At 43.3% G+C, this 22,652-nt stretch overlaps 1 protein-coding gene across 2 annotated transcripts in view; it reads right to left on the bottom strand.

Annotated features, from left to right (window-relative positions):
• The window catches only part of PDZD2 (PDZ domain containing 2), a 141,385-nt gene extending 122,842 nt beyond the window's left edge, over positions 1-18,543 (bottom strand). The window contains exon 1 of one of the 2 annotated variants that reach the window (XM_030470174.1): positions 17,848-18,543. In XM_030470174.1, coding sequence (XP_030326034.1) covers positions 17,848-18,326 — 479 coding nt within the window. In that variant the 5' untranslated portion in view covers positions 18,327-18,543. The remainder of the gene's footprint in view (positions 1-17,847) is intronic. The other variant, XM_030470175.1, reaches the window with a different exon arrangement.
• Between the last annotated feature and the right edge of the window lie 4,109 nt (positions 18,544-22,652).

Here is a 22,652-nt window from a genome sequence, read left to right as displayed (position 1 = left end):
GCCTCCAGAAAGCCCCGTTTCTGCACCATATGCTATTAACACTATGAGATGAATACCGCAGAGAAAACCTTTCCTTTACCATTTCTTCTGCACACAAGCACAACAAAAGGTTGGGGTTTTTATAAATACAAGTTTAATAGCTCCAACACACAACTACTATAAACAACCCTGGAGAGTTGAATACCACAGCCCACAGCCACCATCCCACCCGAGCCACCCAGGGCTCAGCTAGGAGTTACACCCTCATCCTTTTGTGCTGGGCACAAACCCGCCGCAAGTTCATGGGGTCTACAGAAAAAATGTGCCCAAAAAATTCCAAACAGCTGCAAGTCTGGCAGAAAACACCCCAGCCCTTAATCTTCAGTGGGGTTTTATATGCAAATTGCAGGCAGACAGGCCCTTGCAAGAGCAAGGAGCATTATTTGTAAACAGTCACTTATTCCTCCCACCATACAAATAGTAGGAAATAAGATGTTTAGCAAGCAGCCATATTAGAGCCGATTGTATGCATTTATAGTGTATTTCTAAGCTGATAATTTTAAAAATCAATTATGTACATGAAAAAAAATCCCACTTTTAGAGAATATTCCATGAAACTCCAAATTGTGATGCAATTTATCTACATTTTATAGCTCTGACGTCACTTCTTATTAATTTCTTTATGTGCCTGTAGAATTTATTTAGAGGTTACTACAAATCTATAGAGGATAAAGCGTTCTCACTCAACAGGTCTCTAATTCAGGTAAGTAATTCAGGTAAGTATGTATCACCAGAATAATACAATATCAATTAGATTTACATGGCATGAAGTATACTGTATTTAACTTCAAAATAAAATGCAGCAACTCAAGATCGAAGAGCAGAAAACAGATATAAGGAAATGTACTAGTACTGCTGAAATAAAACAGGGAGTAATAACCTAGAAATCATGCAGTCTTAAAGTAATTTGCCTTATCTGCTACATTTAACACCAGCTACAGTTATTAAAATGCAAATATCATCAAGCCATCTTTCACATCTCAATCCTTACTGTTTGCGTTTCTCTCAGTAATGTCCTCTGTTTAATTTTAACTTCTGTTCACTTAATATATTCACTTCTTTACAGTGTATGGCCCAGGTTTGAGACTCTACACAGAAACATGGATTTGCTTAAACCAATGTGTTACCACTAAGAATTTTGGTTTTAAGTAAGCAGAAACACTTATTTAAGCCTGTTTTTATAAATTACAGATTGGGGGGCAAATTTAGAATTTATGTTAACCTTTAAAAACAAATTAAAAAGAGTGAAAGTCCAGGTTTTACCCTGCCTTGAATTCAAAGACTCCCATCAAGACCTCCCTCTTCTACACGGAGCCAGACATTTTCTCCCAGACAATTTTTCAAGCGCTGAGGGAAAAATACTTCACGAAGATACAATATCTTACCTTATGTACTCACCCTTAGATCTCTGTTTAAATTCCATTCTTTCCCTCCCCAAGGTGATGCCAGTTTTCTCTGCTCTTAACCTTTCTCCCATATTGCGCAATTCATGCAAACTTTTTTTTTCCGAGTCGAAGACTATGTTCTGATTTTTCCTTACCCTGTTTCGTCCAAAGGTTACCATTTCACGAAGTATCCTAAGGACATTTTTATTACCAAGAAATACTTTGACAACAAGAACTATTTTTAACTCTGCTAAGCTCTGCTGAGTGTAAAATGCTGCACGGGGTGCTCAGCAGCCTAGGGGAACACAGCTATCGACGGGGTTTGTTTTCTTTGCATGAGAACAGCAATATGAATCTTCCAGCAACAAGATTCTGTACACACAGTACACGATGTACATCTCATTATAAACCTGAAGGGTCAACAGATAGGGGAAAAATGTACTTAAAACCCACCAGCTGATAGCTTGAGGCAGCAAGGTGCTGGTGCTGTCTGGGAGGGCTCTGCACACCTGCTACCGTCCATGCCTCATGCTGAGACTTACAACTGTACTGGAGAAGATTAACATGGTCAAGAGATCAACAATCCCATCAGGATGTGGCTGGAGATCTGCTCCAGGATGGTGCCTCCAGGTGCTCTCCCTGCCTTCCCCACTTGCAGTATTGGAAACGATTTAACCATGACATGAAATGGGACAAGACCACACATCCCAGAAGAAGCACGAGGGTGACAAGCTAAAGACTGGTGCCATTCCCCATCCCCAGCCACAACCTCGACTGCATGATGATGCTGCAGCAGGGGAGCAAGACCAGCCCCTCTGCTGATGAAGGCTGCCAGGAGCACAGCAACACTTAAACACACCTCCATGGGGAGTAATTCAAGCTCTGGTGTGTTTTCAGAGCAGCCAAGGGAACACAATGTTTTACTCCTCTGCAAACACCCAGCAGGATGCTTAGGCACTACATGCACTGCCGGCACGCCAGCTAGCAGAACCTGTGTAACAGGGCTACCTACACAAGCTCTCTGTTCAGGGGTTAACTGCCCCCTGGTAAATGCACTGCCCATATGTGCCTGCTCACTAGCATTTCCTATCAAAGCAATATTTTTCCCTTCTCCTTAACTACAAAAATAAAGTAGGTTACAGCAGAGGCTGCCCCCTCCAGCAACCTGTGCTCCACCCTGGAGTCATTTTATATTACTCTCCCCAGTGTCCTAAACCAGGGCTGCAGAGATTGTTCCAAATGTGGCTTTCATTTTATGCTAGAATAGCCTCCACTAATGCAATACGCTGTGCTGCGTACATTATGATATTCAAAGTGGAAGCCCAGATCTTGTTTGCTTTTTAAACTCCACCAACCATCCTGCATTTTATCAGTGCGTACTTCCCAGCACGTGGCAAAACGTGCCATCCGCTCACCACTTATTAATGTTTCAAGAGTCTTCCTTAAAACATACATGAGATTTAGGGAGGATTTTGTTCCAGGAGTCTTCTGACCGTTCCGTGCAGTCAGAGAGAGTAGTTTTATTTCACAGACTGGATTTAATATACAGAAACATACTGCATCTGTTTCCAAATATTTTCTTTCTAAAGCCGTTATGAAAACCAGTGCCAATATGTGCTCATTTCTCTTTAAGGAGGAAACCTAATTTGGATTTCTTGATCCAGGTCATCTTAACACCCAGGCTCAATTTTGCTTGCTAAAGCAATCTACAGGCTACAGCTAATATAAATTTAATCTGCAAGACTTCTTGTTTGGGCTGGATGGGTCCAGCATGTCTTTGTTATAGGCTCCACACCATGTATCAGTAGTTGGATTTGCTACTGATTGCAGATCTCAGGCATCATGCTTATGGGGTACATGGGCAGGATCTTTCTTGGACTTCTGATCCATTTTGGATTTCTCACTAGGATATCCTCATGTCTTGTTGGATCAGAGATTTATTTATTTAATTAGCCATTATCCAGCCTTCCCTCCAAGAGGCATCAGTATAAGCAAGTGAGTCCTTAGCTTTGTTTTACATTTTGGAGCTGTGATGTTTTCTTGTGGACCTATCTGGGGCAGCTGGTCCCAGATACGTCCATAAGACCCATCCTGCAGGTCTAATTCTCCTTTTACATGGTCATAAGCCAAGAGTCACTTCTTTAGTTAATCGAGTTACCCTGGCATAATGCTTACATATGGAAATCAGGAACCACTCCTCTATCTCCTAATATTCGGGATTCACCTCCTTCCCCCTCAGCGTTTATGTAAAATATCTGGGGAAAAAAGTGAAGTCATTTTATAAGGCGTGAAAAATAATTTGCCTTTTGATTGTACCCAAAGAGAAGAGGTATTATGAAGAAAAAATTATCTTCTGTGGTTTCAGGTTTTCATTTGGTAAGGTCACAAGCCTTCCTCCCAAGTCAGGAGGACATTTTGCTGTCAATTGAAAGGAAAAAATCAAAAATCAGGTCTCAGTAACTACACAGGAACATTTTGATCAATTGGCACAATCCAAAGGTTAAAAGTTCCAATTTGCAGCTGACCTCAGAAAAAATAAGAGCAATGGTAGGTTTAAAATTTAAATATTCAGTCAAGCTATTTCTCCAGGACACAATTTTCAGGCTACTTTGATGAATGCTGCTAAAAGACGAGGTGACAAAACGTGACTAAGATGTAAACCTCCAGCCTCGCCTCACATTCACTTCTTTTGTCCCATTCCCTGCATTAAGTTAGTCCTCAGAAGAAGAGCCTGGGGAATGCCAGAAACAGAGGTCCCTGGACAACATGATCAGCAGCACGAACCTTCTCCCTGTGTCCATGCCTGAAACCCCCACACCACCCCTGCATGTCTCTCATGCTGGGGACCATAAAATAATAGGTACATGTGTGAAGTGAGCATGAGAGAGAGTTATGTTTTTGGGCTGGGGAAGAGTAAGGATCCCAGCATTACCAGGCTGTTCCCAGTATGTGGCCCTGCAGCCATGAGATGACTTACATTGTTATATTTAATCCCATTTTTCTCACATGCTTATCTTAATACTCGTTCCTCCTCAGCTCAGTCACTTACCAAGGAGTCTCTTTATACTTGCAAGAAAGTTCTTACCAAGTGAGAGTTGCCTCAAACAGGAAACCATTTCATCACATTTTTCCCAGTAGAGCCCCAAAGTGGCTCCTTTTTCCTCAGTAAACACACATCCCACATCCAGAGCTGCCTTGCTAGACTTTTGCTCTAAAAGATAACCCAGCGAAGGTATAATATGCAAAGTTTTATAAACTGGAATGAATGCTCCAACCAGAATATTGGCAGCTCCAGCAGGCTTGGCTTTGGACCTTCTCACTTCACAACAAACCTCAGAGACCATATCTGGGAATCAAAACTTCAGCCGTGTGTTGGCTGGAGCACCATGACAAAAACAAGGTTGTGTTTTGGGGTGGTTTTTTTTTTCTCAAAGCCTGTACTAGGCACAGTGTTTTGGCTTCAAGAACTCGGAAAAATAGAATTCAGTTTTTCCATTCTGTCATTATTCCAGCGAAACGCTACAGGTAAGTAAATCTCACTTGTTTACACTGATGCCTCTTGGAGGCACTCGGGAAGGCTGGATAATGGCTAAATTCATAACCAGGAAGGTATCTCATAAGCTAGGGCTTATTTGTATTGCTCAAGTGTACTTCTGCAGAAACAGGTATTTCAAAGAATTTTAGCCTTTATGAAGCTGCTCTGACTTTATAACCTTGCAACAGACAGGCAGGTACCTGGAAAGAAATGCTCTGCAGTAAAACCCAACATTTAATAAAGTGCTTTTTCCCTGGGGAGCTCAAGCACCTGCAGAAAGCGAGCTGCTGTCATCACCTCTCTGTCACCAGTGCCATGACTTGTTCACAGTGGGGGGAAAAGGCTTGACCAGGACCCAACACTTAAGTCCACACGTGCTATCCATTAGTCTGTAAGACCCTGACAGGAGTTAGATACATAGCTCTAAGTCACATACAGTTTATGCAAACATAACTTACAAGTAAATGATTTAAAGTAGAAGCATGCAGAAGAGAAACGGACGATAAAGCAGTCAACCAGTACAGGCTTGAAGCAGAAAGCAACACGGACTACAAGCAAGTAGCAAATGCTGCTAATATGTTAAGGAGGCAAAACTTCACATGGAATTTAAACTAGTTCTTTACATTTGGTTCATGCTGGATTCTTCCACCAGCTTAGGACTCGGTATATAGCAAGGTAATAAGACATCTTTTAATCTAAAGGACTTGGCTTCACCAAGTCATGTATGATTCCCCCAATGTAGTACACGGCCAGTGGTTCCCAAGTGAGCTGCTGTGCATGTTAAAAGATTATAAAAAAAAGGGAGAATGTGCCTCCTCATATTTTGTAATACTATTATTGATACTATCATTAAATGAGAGAATATCCTTGAGGCTGGGAAAACCTCAGGGAGTATGGGAGCTGACACCTGGACTCAGGATTGGTTTCCTTGGTTATTAGATCTAGCTAAACTGTTTTAACAGATAATGATATCTAATTTAATTACATATTAGACAAAACACTTTTGATTATTATTCAGCCAGCCAGAATTAATGAATTTCTAAGTCCTTCTATCCTAATTTTTTTCTACCCTCATCTTTTACCTCTTCTGTTTTCAAGCTTTTCTGAAATCCACCTCTCTAAAGACTGACATTTACTTCTCTACTAACTTGGATGATTATTTTTTTTAATGATGATGCCCCTTGAACTCATTTCCACAGTTTATAGTTTGATTCTTGGGTCATCACAGAAAGCATGTGAGTAACCAAATAATTCTAATAAAGCACTGAGATTCTGCCTTTCTCACACACTATTTAAAACACGCGCCATTTAAAGGCAGAGCCCTGCAGTAAACTCTTGTTGACTTTGAATTCCATGCACCAGCCATTAACTTCTGATCCATTTGGCATCCACACACATTTTTAAGCTATTATTATTTCTTTCTCCACAACATAACGGGTGAATTATTGGAATCCAATTTATTTTAACTACATAGTTCATCGTGATTAAATTGGCTCGCTTACTAAATAATTTTCTGCTCTTTGTACATACCACTTACTTCCCGAATGCAGGCAATGGTCGAAAAACAGATCAGAGGGAAGACAATTCTGTGTACTGCTGGGTCAGAGTGGCGGGAAAAAATATGGAAGGCAGAGTTTCCCCATTTCCATGGAGACAAATGGGAAGCGATTCCCCCACAGCCCACAGTGTTATGGTATTGTCAGAGACCTCAGGCATAGCTTTGTTTTTCTGTGCAAGAAAGCTGTGTTTCAGACTTGCCAGCCAGGAAAGGCAGAGAGTCAGCAGGAGGAGACAAAGTCATGAACTGTTGGTGGTTCCTACAGAACCTGCAGCCATGCAAGGATGATATTCCCAGGGCTACCCACACATGAAGATCCCAGCTCAGGGTGAATCAACCTGCCTGCACACCTACAGCCCCAAACATAGCTCCTTCCAGCCAAGGGCAAAGGATAATCCCCCGCATTAAGCTTTCAGAAACCTTAGAGCCAGGGAGATCCAAACACAAGCACTAAACCAAAGTGATGATGAATATACGGTTCAAACCCAAAGCTATTCATCAGATTCATGCAACATGAGAAATGAACTAAGAATATTTAGTTGCCACTAATGTCTCTAATATTTTCCCAGCAACTTACAATTTACAGACTCCTTACCATATATCTGTTAAGACATGGTTTAAGAGAAAGTCTTGCCTGGCCAGCAGAAGTAATTAAATAGCAGTTCTCAACTATTTAGCTTGTAAAGGCTACAGAAGAGCTGTGTCCTCAGATTTCACTGAGAGCTCCCATTACTCAAAGTAGAGGGCAAATCGTGCTTTACTACCTAATGCCTGCTGGCTTTGAAGCAAATGCAACTATTGCTCTTTTTATTCATAGGCCCTTGTTTTCAAATGGAGTGCTTTTGGGAATAAGTGTTTTACTTCAATTAATTGCTTTTCCTGTTTGGGGAAAAATAAACAAACAGGTTTATTCATTTAGAGAACTTAGCAACTGCAGATTGCCCATTACTTTTTTGGAAGAGCTCTTTTGCAAAGAAAGTTAACCCACAAATTCAGTAAACATATGGGATTTGCAAGTTAATCCAATAGGACCATAATGGTGATGCTCCAGAGGACTAGTCACCATCAGGAGGGGAAAGGAGACTACTTCCAAAAGGATTTCCCTAAAGCCATTTTCATGTTAGGAAGTCAAGAGCAAATTTCCCTCTTAGTAGCGTTAGTTTGGGGGAAGGGAGGAAGACAATGACAGAGACAACAAAAAAGAAGTTTGTTCCCATGTCAGTGTGTTTCAAATTCTACAGCTGAGCTTTAAGGAAAACAAAACAGCCTTTATTCATATTTGTCATTTTTTACTAGAGTGACTGACAATAGGAGACAATATCCCTTAAGTTCAGTTATTAAAGTCCAGAGTGGCCACCTTTGATTCACACTAATTTTAGAAGTTGTTTATGTGGACAATTAATTTGAAAATTGTGCTAACACCCATCAAACAAGCAATACAGCTAATGAATTTGGGAATACCTAATTTCTTAGGGAAATAAGTAGTAACACAAAACCCTTCTGTTTCCTAGGTCCTGAGGACCATTTAGTCTTGGTATTTAGATTTATCCTCTCCACTGAAGTTCCAGCTACCAACATGAACTACAGCAACTGGTAACTTTGTTCTCAGGGGACTGGATAATAATCTCTTTTACAATAGTTTTAAAGAAGGTGTAGCAGCTGAAAGTCCTTGAAGCTGCACAGGAATAAAAGAGAGTAAGGTCTTCATCAGTAGTTCCCTCTCTGCATTCTGGCATAGGCAAATCTGCCCAAAATGCACAACATATTTCTGTACTCCTTAAAGGGATTAGCTACTGCACTGAACAAGCCCGAGAAACATTTACAGTAATTATACTATGTATATACACATCCTAAAAAACATGTAAAGAAACGCTTTCCACTGCTGTCTTATGAGTTCTTAGGTAAGGTAGGCTAAATTCCCGGTTGACGTAACCCAAAAATTGCTTAAAATATTTATATGACATTGCCCTCTAGAGGAAACTGAGAAAAATCCGTGGTTTAGTAGAACATTGCTATAGATGAAAACCTGAAATGTCGTCTTCAGCAGAACCATTAGTGTGTATTTTCAGCGAGAACACCATAGACCAGTTTGGCTCCATTTATCATCCACGAGTTTTGAAGAAGCAATTCCCCAACCTCTAACCCATCATCCTCATGTGGGCTCTATATTCATATGGTAGCACTAATTTTACTGTTTATCACATGTCCATGTTTTTCTATTCACTACCAGAACAAAAATAGCCCAGGCTATGAAAATTGGGAAGTACTTAGTAATTTTTCAGTTGTCATGGCATGAGGAGCTACTGTCAATGTGTATGAGTATGAGAAGGAGGACACCATTGACTGTTTCATTGAATAGTTACGGTGCTAGCCTGAACCCATTCCAATGATCAAGTAACGGACTAGGAAAACACAGTCAAAATGGTTGCTCTATTAATCAATATTTGGTTTGCTATTTTCTTATTTTTTTAGAAGATCATCCGGTTATCTATAATACCTAATATGGAGAAGGGAAAAACAGACCTTGTCACCTTTTTAAACAATAATCTCCTTCAGTTACAGTTCAGCAATGCTGCTGCATTTTGAAAAAGCCTGAATCCATTTTCAGTGTACCTTTAGTTTCTCGCAGTCTTGTTAAAGAGCCTTCAGTCTGGCTGGGCTTCCTGAGTGTTGGATGCTCTAGGGTGAAGTTTGTTGCTAATAATTACATTTGCCTACTCTCATCCTGTCTCGGTAGTTACAAGTCTTTTTGAGCTGCCCCAAACCTTCTGGCAGCACCTGCCAACTTATCTTTTTACTGGTACTAGTCTGTTAAAAGTGTTTCCCTTTGGAGGTGCAAATGATCTTGCTGAGTGTCATACATTTTATCCAGAGGAAGCAGCAAGAGCAGAGAGTGATGCTGCAGAGCCTGCGATTGATACATAAGCCCTTACCGCCCTAACCTACATCTGATAAAAAGGAGACAGAAAAATAAGTTTCAAGGAGCATGTGATACTGCTTGGAGCTGGAGGGAAGTGTCACATCAGATAAGAAAACCAATGAGTTTTCCACAGGAAAAAAAAGGCTGGCCCCACAGCCATCCACTTGCAGCAGCTCTGACTCTGTCTCTGGAGTTATATACCTGCCTCTCTGCTGATCACACCTACATTTCTTATATTTATCCTCTCACTTATGTCTGTAGATAGCAGATTCATGCTGACAAGCCATTCCTCTGATGCTGATGTGAAGCACAGTCTCTGCCTGTGTAACCATCTCCTCCTGTTCATCATCTTTCAACCCTCCCCGCTCCTGTCCTTTCCAAGCCAGGCCTGATTCCCAGTGACAGGAGATAAGCAGGTTTTAAGCTGCCACCGCTGTTAATGCTTTTAGCTCTGGAGGGTCACAGCTTAGTCCTAGTGCATCTTCCAGGACAACAACCATCACACGCAAAGCTACATGAGGCTGGCAAGAAGATATCACCACTTCCTTGCAGAGTAGCCAGGAAACCCTTCTGAGAATGGGAACACTGCTTGCTTAGCCCCATGCTATGAGAAAAAAACATTTCAATGAAGACTGGAGAAGCTGTGTCTTTCCAGGACTCATGGGACATTGGTCAGCACAAGTGAGAAAGGACAACCTGCCATGTATCCCACTGTAACCCAGTAACCTGTGTCCAGTCACCTCCTCTTCCTCCTGCAGCTCGATGCTCCTGTCTCATGGAAATCAGTCTTTAGCCTACAGCCTGCTTCATGCAAAATTTTGGACTCCGAGAATATGAGGAGAAATTCACATTTGCAGATTAGAAGAGACATTATAAGTGACTGCACATTGCAAATTGGTGTGTAAGGGCACAAGCATTATAGAAAGAGCAATAATAATGGGCACAAAATGTTCCTTGCTCATGTTTTTGAACATCTCTATTTTTAAATATTGATGCCTAAAGCACCATTCTGTGTTAGCAAATGCACTGCTGGAGAGGCTGTGAAAATAACTGCTACTGTGGCTGAAGGCCTTACCTGCTCCTTGGCTGGGTGGTGGAAAAGAGTGACCCTATTTTGCACATTACAGCAGTTTGCCAATTACTTAAGTTCTGCTGTATCCTGACCATGCTTCCAGATGACCTGAGAGCATGGGATGCTTGCTGCATGCGAGGCTGAAAATCCCGCTCATAGTGGAAAAGGGCTCTTGCTGACACTTCGGCATCAGGGATAAATGATGAGGCATGACGCTGATTGACCAAACCAGGCTGTTCCCACAGCAGATGAATGGGGAGGGCAGAGCTCCCACCCAGACAGTGGGCTTCTTCTCTTGTAATAACAGCACGGTTAGAACAGCAAATCAAATGGAGATGCACAGCCATACATTTGGCCACAAGTTACAGCCTTCTAAGCAGAACTTTCACAGCTCAATGAAATAAAACAAAAGCACGCAAAAAATATCAGGACAACCCACTCTATAAGCTTTTGTGCCTCCTAAGGCAACACCACCAACCTCTGCCCAAGCCTTTTCAAGCCTGATGCAATCCCTCTGAAAAGAAGGTGTGCAGAGCCAAGGCTGGAGAGCATTTGCTGCAGATGACCCTGGGGATGTTGCTTAATTATATATGTATGTCCTCCGGGTAACATGCATTCTACCAAGAGGGACCAGCTCTGCTGTTCAGTTGCAACAGTGTGTAAAAAGCAACGACAAGCATATTGCTCCCAAAATTTTGGGACCAACATGCAAACGTACAGGACATGAGCCATTTAAATCAGTTGGAGTCTTTCCATCATCTTTTGCAGGTTTTAGATAAAGATAAATAAGATGCAAAGTTGAGGAGGATGAGGGGCTTGGAAAGCCTGTTGAGGAAGCAGCTGTAGCAGTAGTGGGATGCTGCAAATGACCATCACTACAAGGGAGCAGGTTTTGCCTCCACACAGGTTGGGCTCAGCACAGAGAGGTTGAGAGGAAAGGCAGGAACCAGAGCGTGTGGAGGGGAAAGCGAGCGAACCATGCTAAGCCTAATAAAGCATAGAGAACAAACAAGATAAATGATCTCTGCCGAGTCTGGGGATTAGTGACCTTCTGCTTAAGTCTTTGGCTTTTGAGAGAGGATTTGGAATAAAGCTCATTTCTTCAGAGCAATCAATTTCTCAACACATGCGGCCAAATCTGCTCATACCTTTCCTGAAGACATAAAAGCAGAAAACATCTCTTTCTTAGTTTCTTAGTCCTGTTATATTTGAAGAGGGGGAATTAATAGCCACTATCAGCATAAAATATAGCAGCTGTGCTTCAGAGGGGACTTCATGCTCCAGCGTATGAGACTGCAGGAGTACAGTGAGACAGTTAGGCTGTGTCTGAGAAATGTCAGACATCCATAGGCTTCCTCTCGTTTTGCACAGGTTGCACACACATTCACTATCCCCCTGCCACAGCAGCTCAACTGGAGGAGAAAACCCTCAGCCAAAATCCCTACATGCTGCTCGTTTTCCATTCTCAGAACTCATGCACCAGGCAGCTCAGAGGGCATGTCAGCATATGCTTCCCATCCATGGCCGTGGTAACAAGCTCCAGGTCTTACCCTCTGTGCCCTGATCCATCACTTAGCAGCATGACAGGTGGTAATGTGATATAAAAAAGGAAACAAATTCAACTCTGCAATATTTAGGAGTATTTTTTAGGTCAGTTATGAGAAATGTACTCCCTGAGATTGTATTTAGAGGCTGCAGCCTCCAGGACCACTGTGTTTGTTTTTCTCTGTGTAGTTAGTGCTGTTAATATTTTAACAAGGAGCTCCCACAGAAATGTTTGCCCCTTGGCCAAGGGCAAAGGGCCAGGATACATTTCCATTTGTTTTCCTATTAAAATAAAAATATTTTCTTATGAACATAAGCAAAAAAAGGCCCCACTAACACCACGCAAAGCAGCTGCTTATACTGAGCAGCACTTTGTGTTGGCAGCACTTCTGCTTTAGGAAGGAGGTAAGGAAACAGTAAAACAGAGCCATCAATCCACGCAACCTGACATGCCCAGGAGGTGGGGGTGTGGTGAAACAAAGCTTTCTGCAGTGACTAGGGGTAGTTTTCTTGGGGTGAAAAAGGATGTATAAAGAAGATTGCTCTGCCAAGTGGAAAACAAATCCACAATAACTTCCCGAGTAACATGAGCCCATCATAGGCATAGAAACCTGAAAACCTCCCCTTGCACCGTAACACAGGCATTCATACACCCTAACAGCCAACACGTTAGTGTAAAGCACGGATTTGTTAGCAAAACTGAGGGCGTCGGCTGATGAGCAGAGGGGGCAGAGCCTGTGCTCCCTGCTTGCACAGTGTGCCATCCCCACACACCAGTTGGAGTACCTGGAGGCGTTCTGGACACACATATCTCACGGATGCTCCAGAGATAACAGTGGCCACCAGCGCAGGGGCAAAGAGGCCAAGGTGAAGGCAGCCAACCTCCTGCAGTGCCAGTGTCTCGCCACAGCGTGGCAGGAAGCAGTGCCCCATGGAAAATGCAAAATTGGAGCATTGCACATGGATATCAAAGAGTGTCTGCATTTTGGGGAGAGGTTCTTCCCATCAAGAAAATCTTTCCATTGTGGGGCAAAGCAGTTTATGATAAAAAATCATTCAGTTCAGACTTCTGAGGAAAGGGGAGGTCAACAAAAGGTGCCTTGAAAGGTGTGCTCTTCTGAAACATCCGTCTTCAAACTACATTACCAGATTTTTGAGCAGCTCTACTCACACACACAGCAAGGGTTCTCCATTCCCATCCCCTCAGCAGATATACCGCTCTGAACCTCCTTGCATGCAGGGCTCCCAACAACGGGGCAAAGAAGAAGTACAACCCCCATAAGACCACCACTGTTCAGAGCAGAATTTGGCTCTGAATACAGCCAAGGACTGCATATTGGCTCTCCAACTCCAGCAAGGACTGTTCTGATGCAGTCTCTGTATCTGTTTTGATACAGAGACTTAAGATTTCATCCAGCTGAGCCCAGGACTGTTATTGACTGCCACAGGCAAACAGCACAAAGTGCTTTGCACGTCTTGAGACCTGTAATTTGGTTAGATGTTCAGTATAGTGCTCTGTAATCAGCTACTAGCACTTAGAGAGAAGCAGGACTGTGTTTAGAATGTCTGTATATCACACAAATACTAACAGCATTGACCTGTTAGGAAGACCAGGACATTACCTTCATACTTCCAAACTATTCTGGAGCATGTAGATGTGACATGCAGTAGTAGCAAGCACTCAGGAAAGATCCTGGCTTCGCTGGAAACCCCAATTTCAGGTAAGGTCAACGCTTCAAGTTCAGCAGTGGCACTCGAAGTTCACTCACTGTTGCACATCTGATTTCTGAAGGTCTTTCTCAGTGTCTTTGGAAATAAACCAATTTCCCTGACCTTTGGCATGCTGTATCTTGTGCTGGAGAGGAGTTCTCGCAGCTCCCCCAGGACTCTGGCTGAAGAGGAGAGACTAAGGAAATGCTGTGCAAAGGTATGGCTGTTGAAACACTTCTCTGTTTTTTGGAAGCAACTCCAGGTTGTGGGTTAAAAAGAAGCCAGCCAGTTCTCTGACTGTATTCCCACCCATGGCGATGTTTGGTCATTTTTGGTGATGAGGAACACAGTATTTTGAAGCAGTGGTTGGGTTTCCTCAAAGTCAAAATTTTAATAATATCTTGTGTTTATACCACACTGTCATCACTTGTAATGTATCTTACTCTGCTTTCTTCAAGAACAGTTTGAATTTGGAAATCTATTCAGCACTGATTTTAAAGATTAGATGTACATGGTATCTGTGTCCAAGCACTGCAGCTTGATGAAATTTATAATCAAATATTTCAGATAGAATGATATTCATGACAAAATAATTCTTTTGCAATCCTCCCAGGACTTGCTCAATGAAGCCCCATTCAGTCATGCTCAAGAAATGAAGGATTCATTTGTCATCTGCAGGAATACTAACAGCCTCTCTCCAGTAAATGAGTAATAGAGCAAAATGAGAGGAGTAGTTCCAAAATACATAGGAAGTTGTTGTCTGGGGGAACATAACCCATGTGTTTTTGAGATACAGTTTTATAGACAGAAGATAAATAAACATGCAGAGTTGTGACTAACCTTTTTTCAGTACTCCAATACAGCTCATTTCCCTGCAATTGTTTGATAGACACATACGATTTGCTGACTCTGAAGAGAGCGATAATTTTCCTTCAGTCACTAACATCACCAAAATTGCCACCACCCACATCATTCCTCTCTAATGTAATAATACTCTGTTAAGCAAAAAGCTTTGATGATTATATTACTGCATAATGTTTCTCTAAATGAAAAGAAAGAAGAAAAAGAAACAAGCTCAGCAATAATCAGCCTGTCTCTGCTGTTTACATGGCAATCAGGTGGAAGTTGGAGAAGTAACTTTTCTCTAAAGAAGTTAGATTCTGCTTCCCTAGCAAGGAGAGACAGATGAGTGATACCCACAGATGGCTCCTTCAAGATGCAGCGTGCTGCTCTTGTGCACTGTGTCTGACTCTATCTCCGCCCCGTGATCTGAGGACCTACACCATGTAGGTGCCGAAAGAGCACAATCTGTCCAGGGATGCCCAAACTGTTACCTGCTCCTGCTGGCCACATCCCTAGGACAGCCAGCAGAAGAGACCGTGTGCCCCTACCCCTCCTCTCCCATTGTCTGGTGTATTGGCTTAGCCACTTGGAACAGGAAGGGTTTGTGTTGTGCGATGGAGCTGGAGGCGAGCTGAAGTGAAGCCCAGGGTATGTAAGCACACTTCTGCCAACCCTGCCTCAGGTTGTGGGAGAGGGAATGAGACCCTCGTGCCAAACTCCCCACTGTTATGGAAATAAATCAGGAGATTCCTTAAAGCACCAGTGTGAACAACACATTCACCAGGCAAGATGAGGCTGCCCTGGCACACTTGGCACGTGAGGAATAGACATGTAAGCAGTGATTTTGCTTACCTAATCCAGCCTGATGCTACAGGAGATAATTTCACTGACCATGAGCAGGCTACACTAAGTACATCACACTCAAATCACAGCACTCGCACCCCTTTGGGGACCTGGAATTGTTTCACACCCAGCCAGATAATAATTAGGCAGACATAAATAGATAAATATTCAGTGTGCTGTCCTGCCCCAACGCCTTGAAGAGCCAAGGGAAAAGGGCTCTGCTATTGCCACCTTAGCAACAATATGGAAATACTCTAGGAAAGCTTCTTCTTTGAAACAGTCTTCCCAGAAGGCAAGCTGATGTTGCCTTTCAGCCTACTACAAACTAGGCTATTACAAACCTAGACAGAATGATATCCCTTCTGAGCACCCCATAGAGAATCCTACTGAAGGACTCTCAAAGCATCCCAAAGCAGATCAGATGAACAATGTGGTAACATGGGGCTGGAGCAAAACCAGGCATTTGTGGTTTTTGAGAGACATCTCAAGGTCCCAAACTCAAGGTCATCCATCAACATCAACCTTGTCAAATAGCAGTTAGTTAGGTAAGGATGCTTAGGATACTGAAAATAAATCAGGTTTTGACTAAGGCATGTCCTAAATTTTGGCCTAAATTAGATGTAGAATATTCTAAACCAGGATCTTTTGAACAACACCACTGGCTCCGCACCAGCAAAACTCTGCCTTCATAATGGCCAAAAAAACCCCTCAACTAGGGAAAATGGAGCACTTGGTTCTCATTAGCAGCCGTCACAGCTTGCTGGTCTAATAACAAGAGCTTTCTAAAAAGAACAAGCCCAAAATGAAGCCTTCAGGGGAGGATAAAAAGAGCAGATATCCAAACATTTTGGACTCTATTGGGTATTATCTTTCATTTTGCATTAATAATAAGATAACATTGCTGGCCACTGCAAGCAACTCCCTTGGATTTTAGGAACAATCACATCTGGCAAAGGGGAAACAGTAAACTAACTGCTTTTTGTCACAAAACCTCTCAAACTTGGAGGTGCCACTGACTGATACTGTACACAGTACCCATATTTATACATTCACTGTATTACAAGCTTGAAATTACAGAGGGTTGTTATCACACCTGCAAAACCACAGCCAGGTTGACCTGCCCAGCACCCGCAGATCAAGGGGTCACTGCTTTTATCCTGCCAATTGGCAGAATTGGGAGCGATGGTTACCCCAAACTGCTGCTGCATTCACTGCCTAGCAGGAGCAAAGGCCATGCACTTGGCAGGATTATAACTTGCAAATGTTATACCCAAGGCCATTGTGGCTTTGCAAACCCAAGACCTAAAGCAGGAGATAAACAACCACTGAGTTTTGCCATTAATGCTATATTCTCACTGGACAAATCTGTAAGGATTGAACTCTTCTTTTATTTTTCTAATTCCAGTATGCAGTTTATTTCAGTTAAAACTTATTCTTTGCCCCTGTTGCAAATCTCACTTGCTAGAGCACTTTCCCAGCTAGTCTGAAATGGCATTATTATTCCAAAGGCCCATAAGACGTGCTGGATTACCCAGGGTGCAGATCAACAGTCTCCTTCTAAAGAAGGGTCACTTCGCTAGCATTTTGTTTCCAAAAATGTCCATCCCCAAGATGAATACCCTCTGGCAAGAAGGAGAGGATTTCATGCCCTCCCATATGTTGCAATCTCAGGTATGAATGAACATTTGCATTATCATCTTTAGCAAAGAAAGGTCTTTGCCTTTGCAAGGGGAAATGTGAGCAAGTCTGCTGGCCTACAAGCTGGGCCAATCGCTGATTCTACTGCAGGGAGCATGCTGAAATAAAGAAGCAGAAATAATCTATATCATTGCAAGAACCTTCATTTCTGATCTGAACTCTTAAAGGTTTCAAGTTTTCTGGGATAGGAGACAGCAAAAGAGAGCAAGTGCACTGAAATCAAAGGGAATTTATTAAAATGAAGTTGTTCCAATCTGGAAAACACAAAAACATCTTGCTTTGAAAAAGTCCCAGACAACATTTAGCTGTCAAAAAATCCTCTCTCAACTAAGTAAGATGCATCTGTAAAAATCTCCCAGTGCTGGTAAGTCTATGTTCATTTTCCCTTAAGAAAACATTTTTATCCAAACGCAGGAAGACTCCTGTTTCAGTGGACACCCTCCAGCACTTACCATGTACTATTTTTTGACACAATGACCCCTCAAAATCTTCTAGTGGATGTCCAAGAGCAGGTGTAGGCTCGTTATTGATTTGCTTTTGTAACTTATTTCTACAGACCTTAAGAAAGAACCCAGAGTTCCCTTCAGGGCTAGAAAGCAGAGGTCAAAACCTCTGCTCTCAGACACCAATCAATACCAACCACAACCTGCACCACGCACCATGAGAGGCAGCCACTGGTGGCTGCTCTTCCACCCTTACCTCGCACCGGTGACATCCACGCCAACCATCAACTGGCCATTCAAAGACAGGATTTCGTCTTTTAGGTGCACTCTCCCACACTTCCCAGCAGGGCTGTTTTTCTTCAGGTCCGTCACCCAGATGCACCCAACGTCAAGCACTGGTCCCTTATTCCCCTTCCTCTTCTTCCCTCCCCGACGCTTTTCCCCATAGTCCCCCAGAGCAGGGATGTTTCCAAAGCTCAACCCAAGAACTTCATTTTTCCGCATCTCTTGGGCCAGGTACATGGTGCAGATCTCTGTGTCTGAAGTCCCGCAGCTGCCTGGCTGCAGTTTGCTCTCATCCACAGAGAAGTTGAGCTGGATGTACTCGCTCAGCTTCTGGACGGCTGAGCGGCAGAGCTGCTGCTCAGTGCCCTCGGCCCCCTCCCGACGGCTGTTCTGCAGCCACTGGCACAGGAGGGGGAGGTAGACCCCTGCGTTGTCCTGCGTGATGGGCATTGCTGTCCCTGTGCATCCCCTCACAGCAGCAGCCCTGGACCCAATCGGCTTCCTGAACCTTGGCTCCGCTGCCTGCCGCAGCCCCCTGCAACCCCTGCGGCCATGCTGGAGTGGGGCTGCAGATCCAAAGCAAGCCCCATCAAATCTCACAGGGGTGTTTTTTTGGGCTTCAGCCACCAAAAGCACAGTCAAGGCAGGACGTTTGGCGTGAACACACTGCAGCTACCGCCACTGAAAGGCTGATGGATGAAGTGGTTGGAGTGCCTGTGGCTGTCCAGGTATGCTTGCTGTCAGGATCCCCACTCTGCTGAGAACGATGAATCCTTCCCACCACGGTCACCACACTGCCTGGTCCTGCAAGAGAAAAACGGCATGGTTAGCACTGCCAAAAACACAGCAGGCATTCAGCAGTCTCTGCCCACCATCCCGCCCGGGGCAGGAGCCCAAAGCCGGGCTTGGACGGCCGGAGCCGCTCTCCTGCGATTTACCACTTGAGGGCACCAGCTGCTCTTCTCAACAAGGGAATAAAAGGTCACGATTAGCTCCTGACCTCCCCGTAAACAGGGAATTGATGAGCTGTGGGGATGCTCCTGCCACAGCTCCAGGCCTGGCACCGAAGCAAAGGAGATGCTCCAACCAAATCCATGCCAAGGACTGCTGAAGGGGCACGATGCAACACTGGTCTTGCCAGCCACTGAAGCTGGTGGATGCCGCTGCTGAAGGTGACTGTGGCCTCCTCCATGCCAGTGTTTTCAGGCTGGGATAGGCTTAATCTGGTCATTTTTCTGACTTAGCTCCCCACCAAGCTGGAGGAGAGATGGGCAGTAGCAAACATGAGGAGTGAGGACAGTCAATGGGGTCGCTCCTCTTACTGGCAGTGGTGGCTTACAATGGGCTAAAGCTACCCTGTAGATGAAGCATCTAAGGGAATTGGCTACCCAGTTCCAAGGGACAAGTGTTCAGGTGAACTCCCCAATTTCCTGCAATTCAGAGAGGGATGTACACAGGCAGCCAGAAGGCAGTGAGAGCTGCAGGTTAGCAAGCCAGAGAGTGAGAAAGGGTTCTTTTCTATGGTTGTTAGGATCTATGAAACAAGCTAAAACGCTGACATGAGTCAAGTCTGACTGACCTGTTTCTTTTGGGGAGCTATTTTCTAGAAGCACATCCTGCTCATTGCGCTGTGCACCAGGAAGCTGGAAGAAGGCCACAGCTTCCAGCTTGCAGCCTGCATGTCTGCTCCAGCAGATGTGGATGCAAAGCTTGGGTTAGGCAGAAGAGCCTGTAGCAAGAAACCGCAACTCCAAGAGCACAAGCATAAATGATGCTGCCCAGAAGCTGGATCCAAACTGTTTTGCCACCTCCCTGGCTGCATGGCACTACCCAGATGGACAGGGGTGACCCCAAGAAAGCTCCAGCAGGGCCAAGGACAACACGTCAAGGCCACACATGATGCTCCAAGCAGGACCCCAGCATCTTCACCAACAGGGTCATGTTACACCAACGGCTGAGCAGTGATGGACATCAGCTCAGGAAAAGAGGAAATGGCTCACTGCTTAATGAGGGGTGTCTGAGTTCGGTTCAGGGTAGGAGACATAGGGGACAAAACCAGAGGAAAGAATAAAAACAGAAGCAGTCAGAGCACAGGTCTAAAGAGAAGGGGTGACAATATAGTCACAGATTGACCAGGAAATAGGATTAAATCCTCTGAGTATCTTAGATAACTAATGAAACATTGGTGAATATACTGCCATTAGCACAGAACTTAAGTCTTATTTAAGATATCAGATTTAAGACAAAAGTGATGATTTAACTGACATGACTGGAGCTTATTGTATTACAACATAGATCTGGAATATTGACATAAAGATGCATAGCTTATATATGGACCAGTGGAGAAAAAGTAGAAGCAGCATCTCTTGGTATACCAAGGATGATGCATATACTTGCTCTGAGGTCCAGAACACAGGGGGAGGAAGATCTGCTAAATTCTCTAGTTAATAATAAAATTAAAAAAACCAAACCAAAACAAGCAAAAAACACAATACAAGGGAGGACAGAACCAACCCAAATTTAAGAAAATAAAATGGATCAGACAACCTGATAACAACTGACTCAATAGTAATGGAAGAGTACAAGCATGAGATGTCTGCTAGCAAAAGGAAACCAGCACGAGACACAAAGTCCTGGTTCCTTTGGAGCAATATTCTCGCGTAACATAGATATGGTCACGTAATCATTAGGGAAGTGCCTCCAGAGATAGATGTATTGGGGGTAAGAAGGTGGAAGAAAAATTGTGTAAGAATGCCTGTGAAACAATGAAATCTTCCACACACAAGGGATTTGGGACAGGAAAGCACAAGTGCCTGGCTTCAGTACATTCAAATAAACCTGTTAGGTAAGAATTCATGGAGAAGAGTTTAAAGGAAAAAGAAATCAAGGTGAGCTGTAGTTTCTTGAAGAAACAATATTTTGTGCTTAAAAAGCACAGGTACAATAACATCTCAATGCAGAAGAAGGATCAGAAGACTCGGCAGCATCACGAGCTTTTGATTTACCTCAAAGACAAGAAGAAAGAACACTAAAAGGTTACTGAGCAGGAGTAAAAAAAATAGTATGAACACACAGGCAGAAACAGTAGAAAAGTCAGGGCATAAAAATGAAATTAAACTTGCAGAAGACAAAAAAAATAATAAAATTGTTACCCTCTACATGTATATTAATACCAAGAATAGAGTCTGGTATATAGTGTTGCTCAAATGCAGAGACAGTTATTGAAAAATGACACTGAAAGAGGCAATGCTGGTTTGATTTTTGCTTCAGTCCTTGTTAAAATTTCCTACTATGCACAGGGGATTAGTACAGTTAATACTACAACACAATGTCACTGCAAAGGTATACTATCCTCTTCTCGGCCCGTTCCAGGGTGAGATCAGCCCTCTGTCCCAAGTCAGGTATTTCCAGACCAGCAGGGTCAGGCAAACCACCTTCTAAATTCCCTACAACAGCAGCTGAAGCCATCTCTTGGTCACCTGTGGACACTCAGACATCTGACACTGTAAGGTGCCAGAAGTCAGGAGGAAGGGAAGTGCAGTGCCTGTCTTCAAGGGTAGAAAGAGAAGCAGCACAAGGATGCGACATCAGTCAATCTATCTTCAATCCTTTGAAAAACTCTAAAACGAACAAAGAAACAGCTTGCATGCATGTGGAAGATAACAAAAACATAAGCAGCAGCAGATACAGAAGACACAAGGAAAAATCGTATCAAATCAAATTAATTTCTTTTCATAATGGAGAAGCTGTTAGATGTCATTTATCTAGGCTTTATTATAGCTTTTGACACCATCTCAAACAACTTTCTCATAAATAAACTGGGAGAACATGATTAAATGAGTCTACTATAAAGCCATACCCAGGGAGTAGTTATTAATGATATTCCGTGAAAACAGGACACTGTGAGCTGAGCTCTGCTGGATCTCTATAGTCTAGTTTTGCTCAGCACATTCATTAGTGACCTGCACGATGAGAGGGAGCACGTTTATTAAATCTGCAGATTACACGAAGCTGGGAGAGACTGCAGACACACTGGAGAACAGGATTAGCATCTGAAATCACCTTGGCAAAAATAATAAAAAAATAAAAGTCTGAAAATTAGGATGAAGTTCAGCAAGGACAAGCATGGTGTACTACAAAAGGAAAATCAAAGATAAGGTTGGCTGGGTGGCAAATCTTTGGGAAGAGATGGAGGGTTTGCAAGGAATAATTTCTGTCACTAAAGTCTGGCTGTTGTGGGGGGGAAAGGTTCATTGTCCCAGGAAGTGTCAAGAGGGATAAAGCCTACCAGATATATGAAATATCTCTGCAGCCTTATGCAGGGTTGGGAAGGTCTCAGCAGCAAAACTGCCCAGTTTCTATGACTATCAGTCTAGAAAATGTGACTTAGCAGGAAATACTTGAGAAATTGGGGCCTGCTCGTCTAAAAAGGAGAAAGCAGGTGGTGTGTGAGAACACAGTAAAGGTCCTCATGTACTTATAAAGGTCCCACAGTCTATTCCCCTTGCCCACGGCTGAGTTATGGATGTGAAACACACTGGGGTAGGTGTAGGTTTGCGGTTGGGTAACACTAATGAGGATAAAGAATACCAAAGCACTGGAGGACACTGTCTCACATGACTGGAGTCTCCATCAGTCATGGTCACTGCAGTGGGTTAGACAAATACGTGCCAGGACAATGATTAGAGCCAATCTCTCTTGGGCTGTAGGAGAGAGTAGATCTCTCCATTTTAATCCCTCTTACTCTTTTACCTTCAGCACCATTTTTTGTCTTAG

The sequence above is a fragment of the Strigops habroptila genome, chromosome Z, assembly GCF_004027225.2.
Source record: "Strigops habroptila isolate Jane chromosome Z, bStrHab1.2.pri, whole genome shotgun sequence".
Taxonomy (NCBI): domain Eukaryota; kingdom Metazoa; phylum Chordata; class Aves; order Psittaciformes; family Psittacidae; genus Strigops; species Strigops habroptila.
The sequence above is the reverse complement of the archived record's forward strand: the minus strand, read 5'-3'. Positions and strand labels throughout refer to the sequence as shown.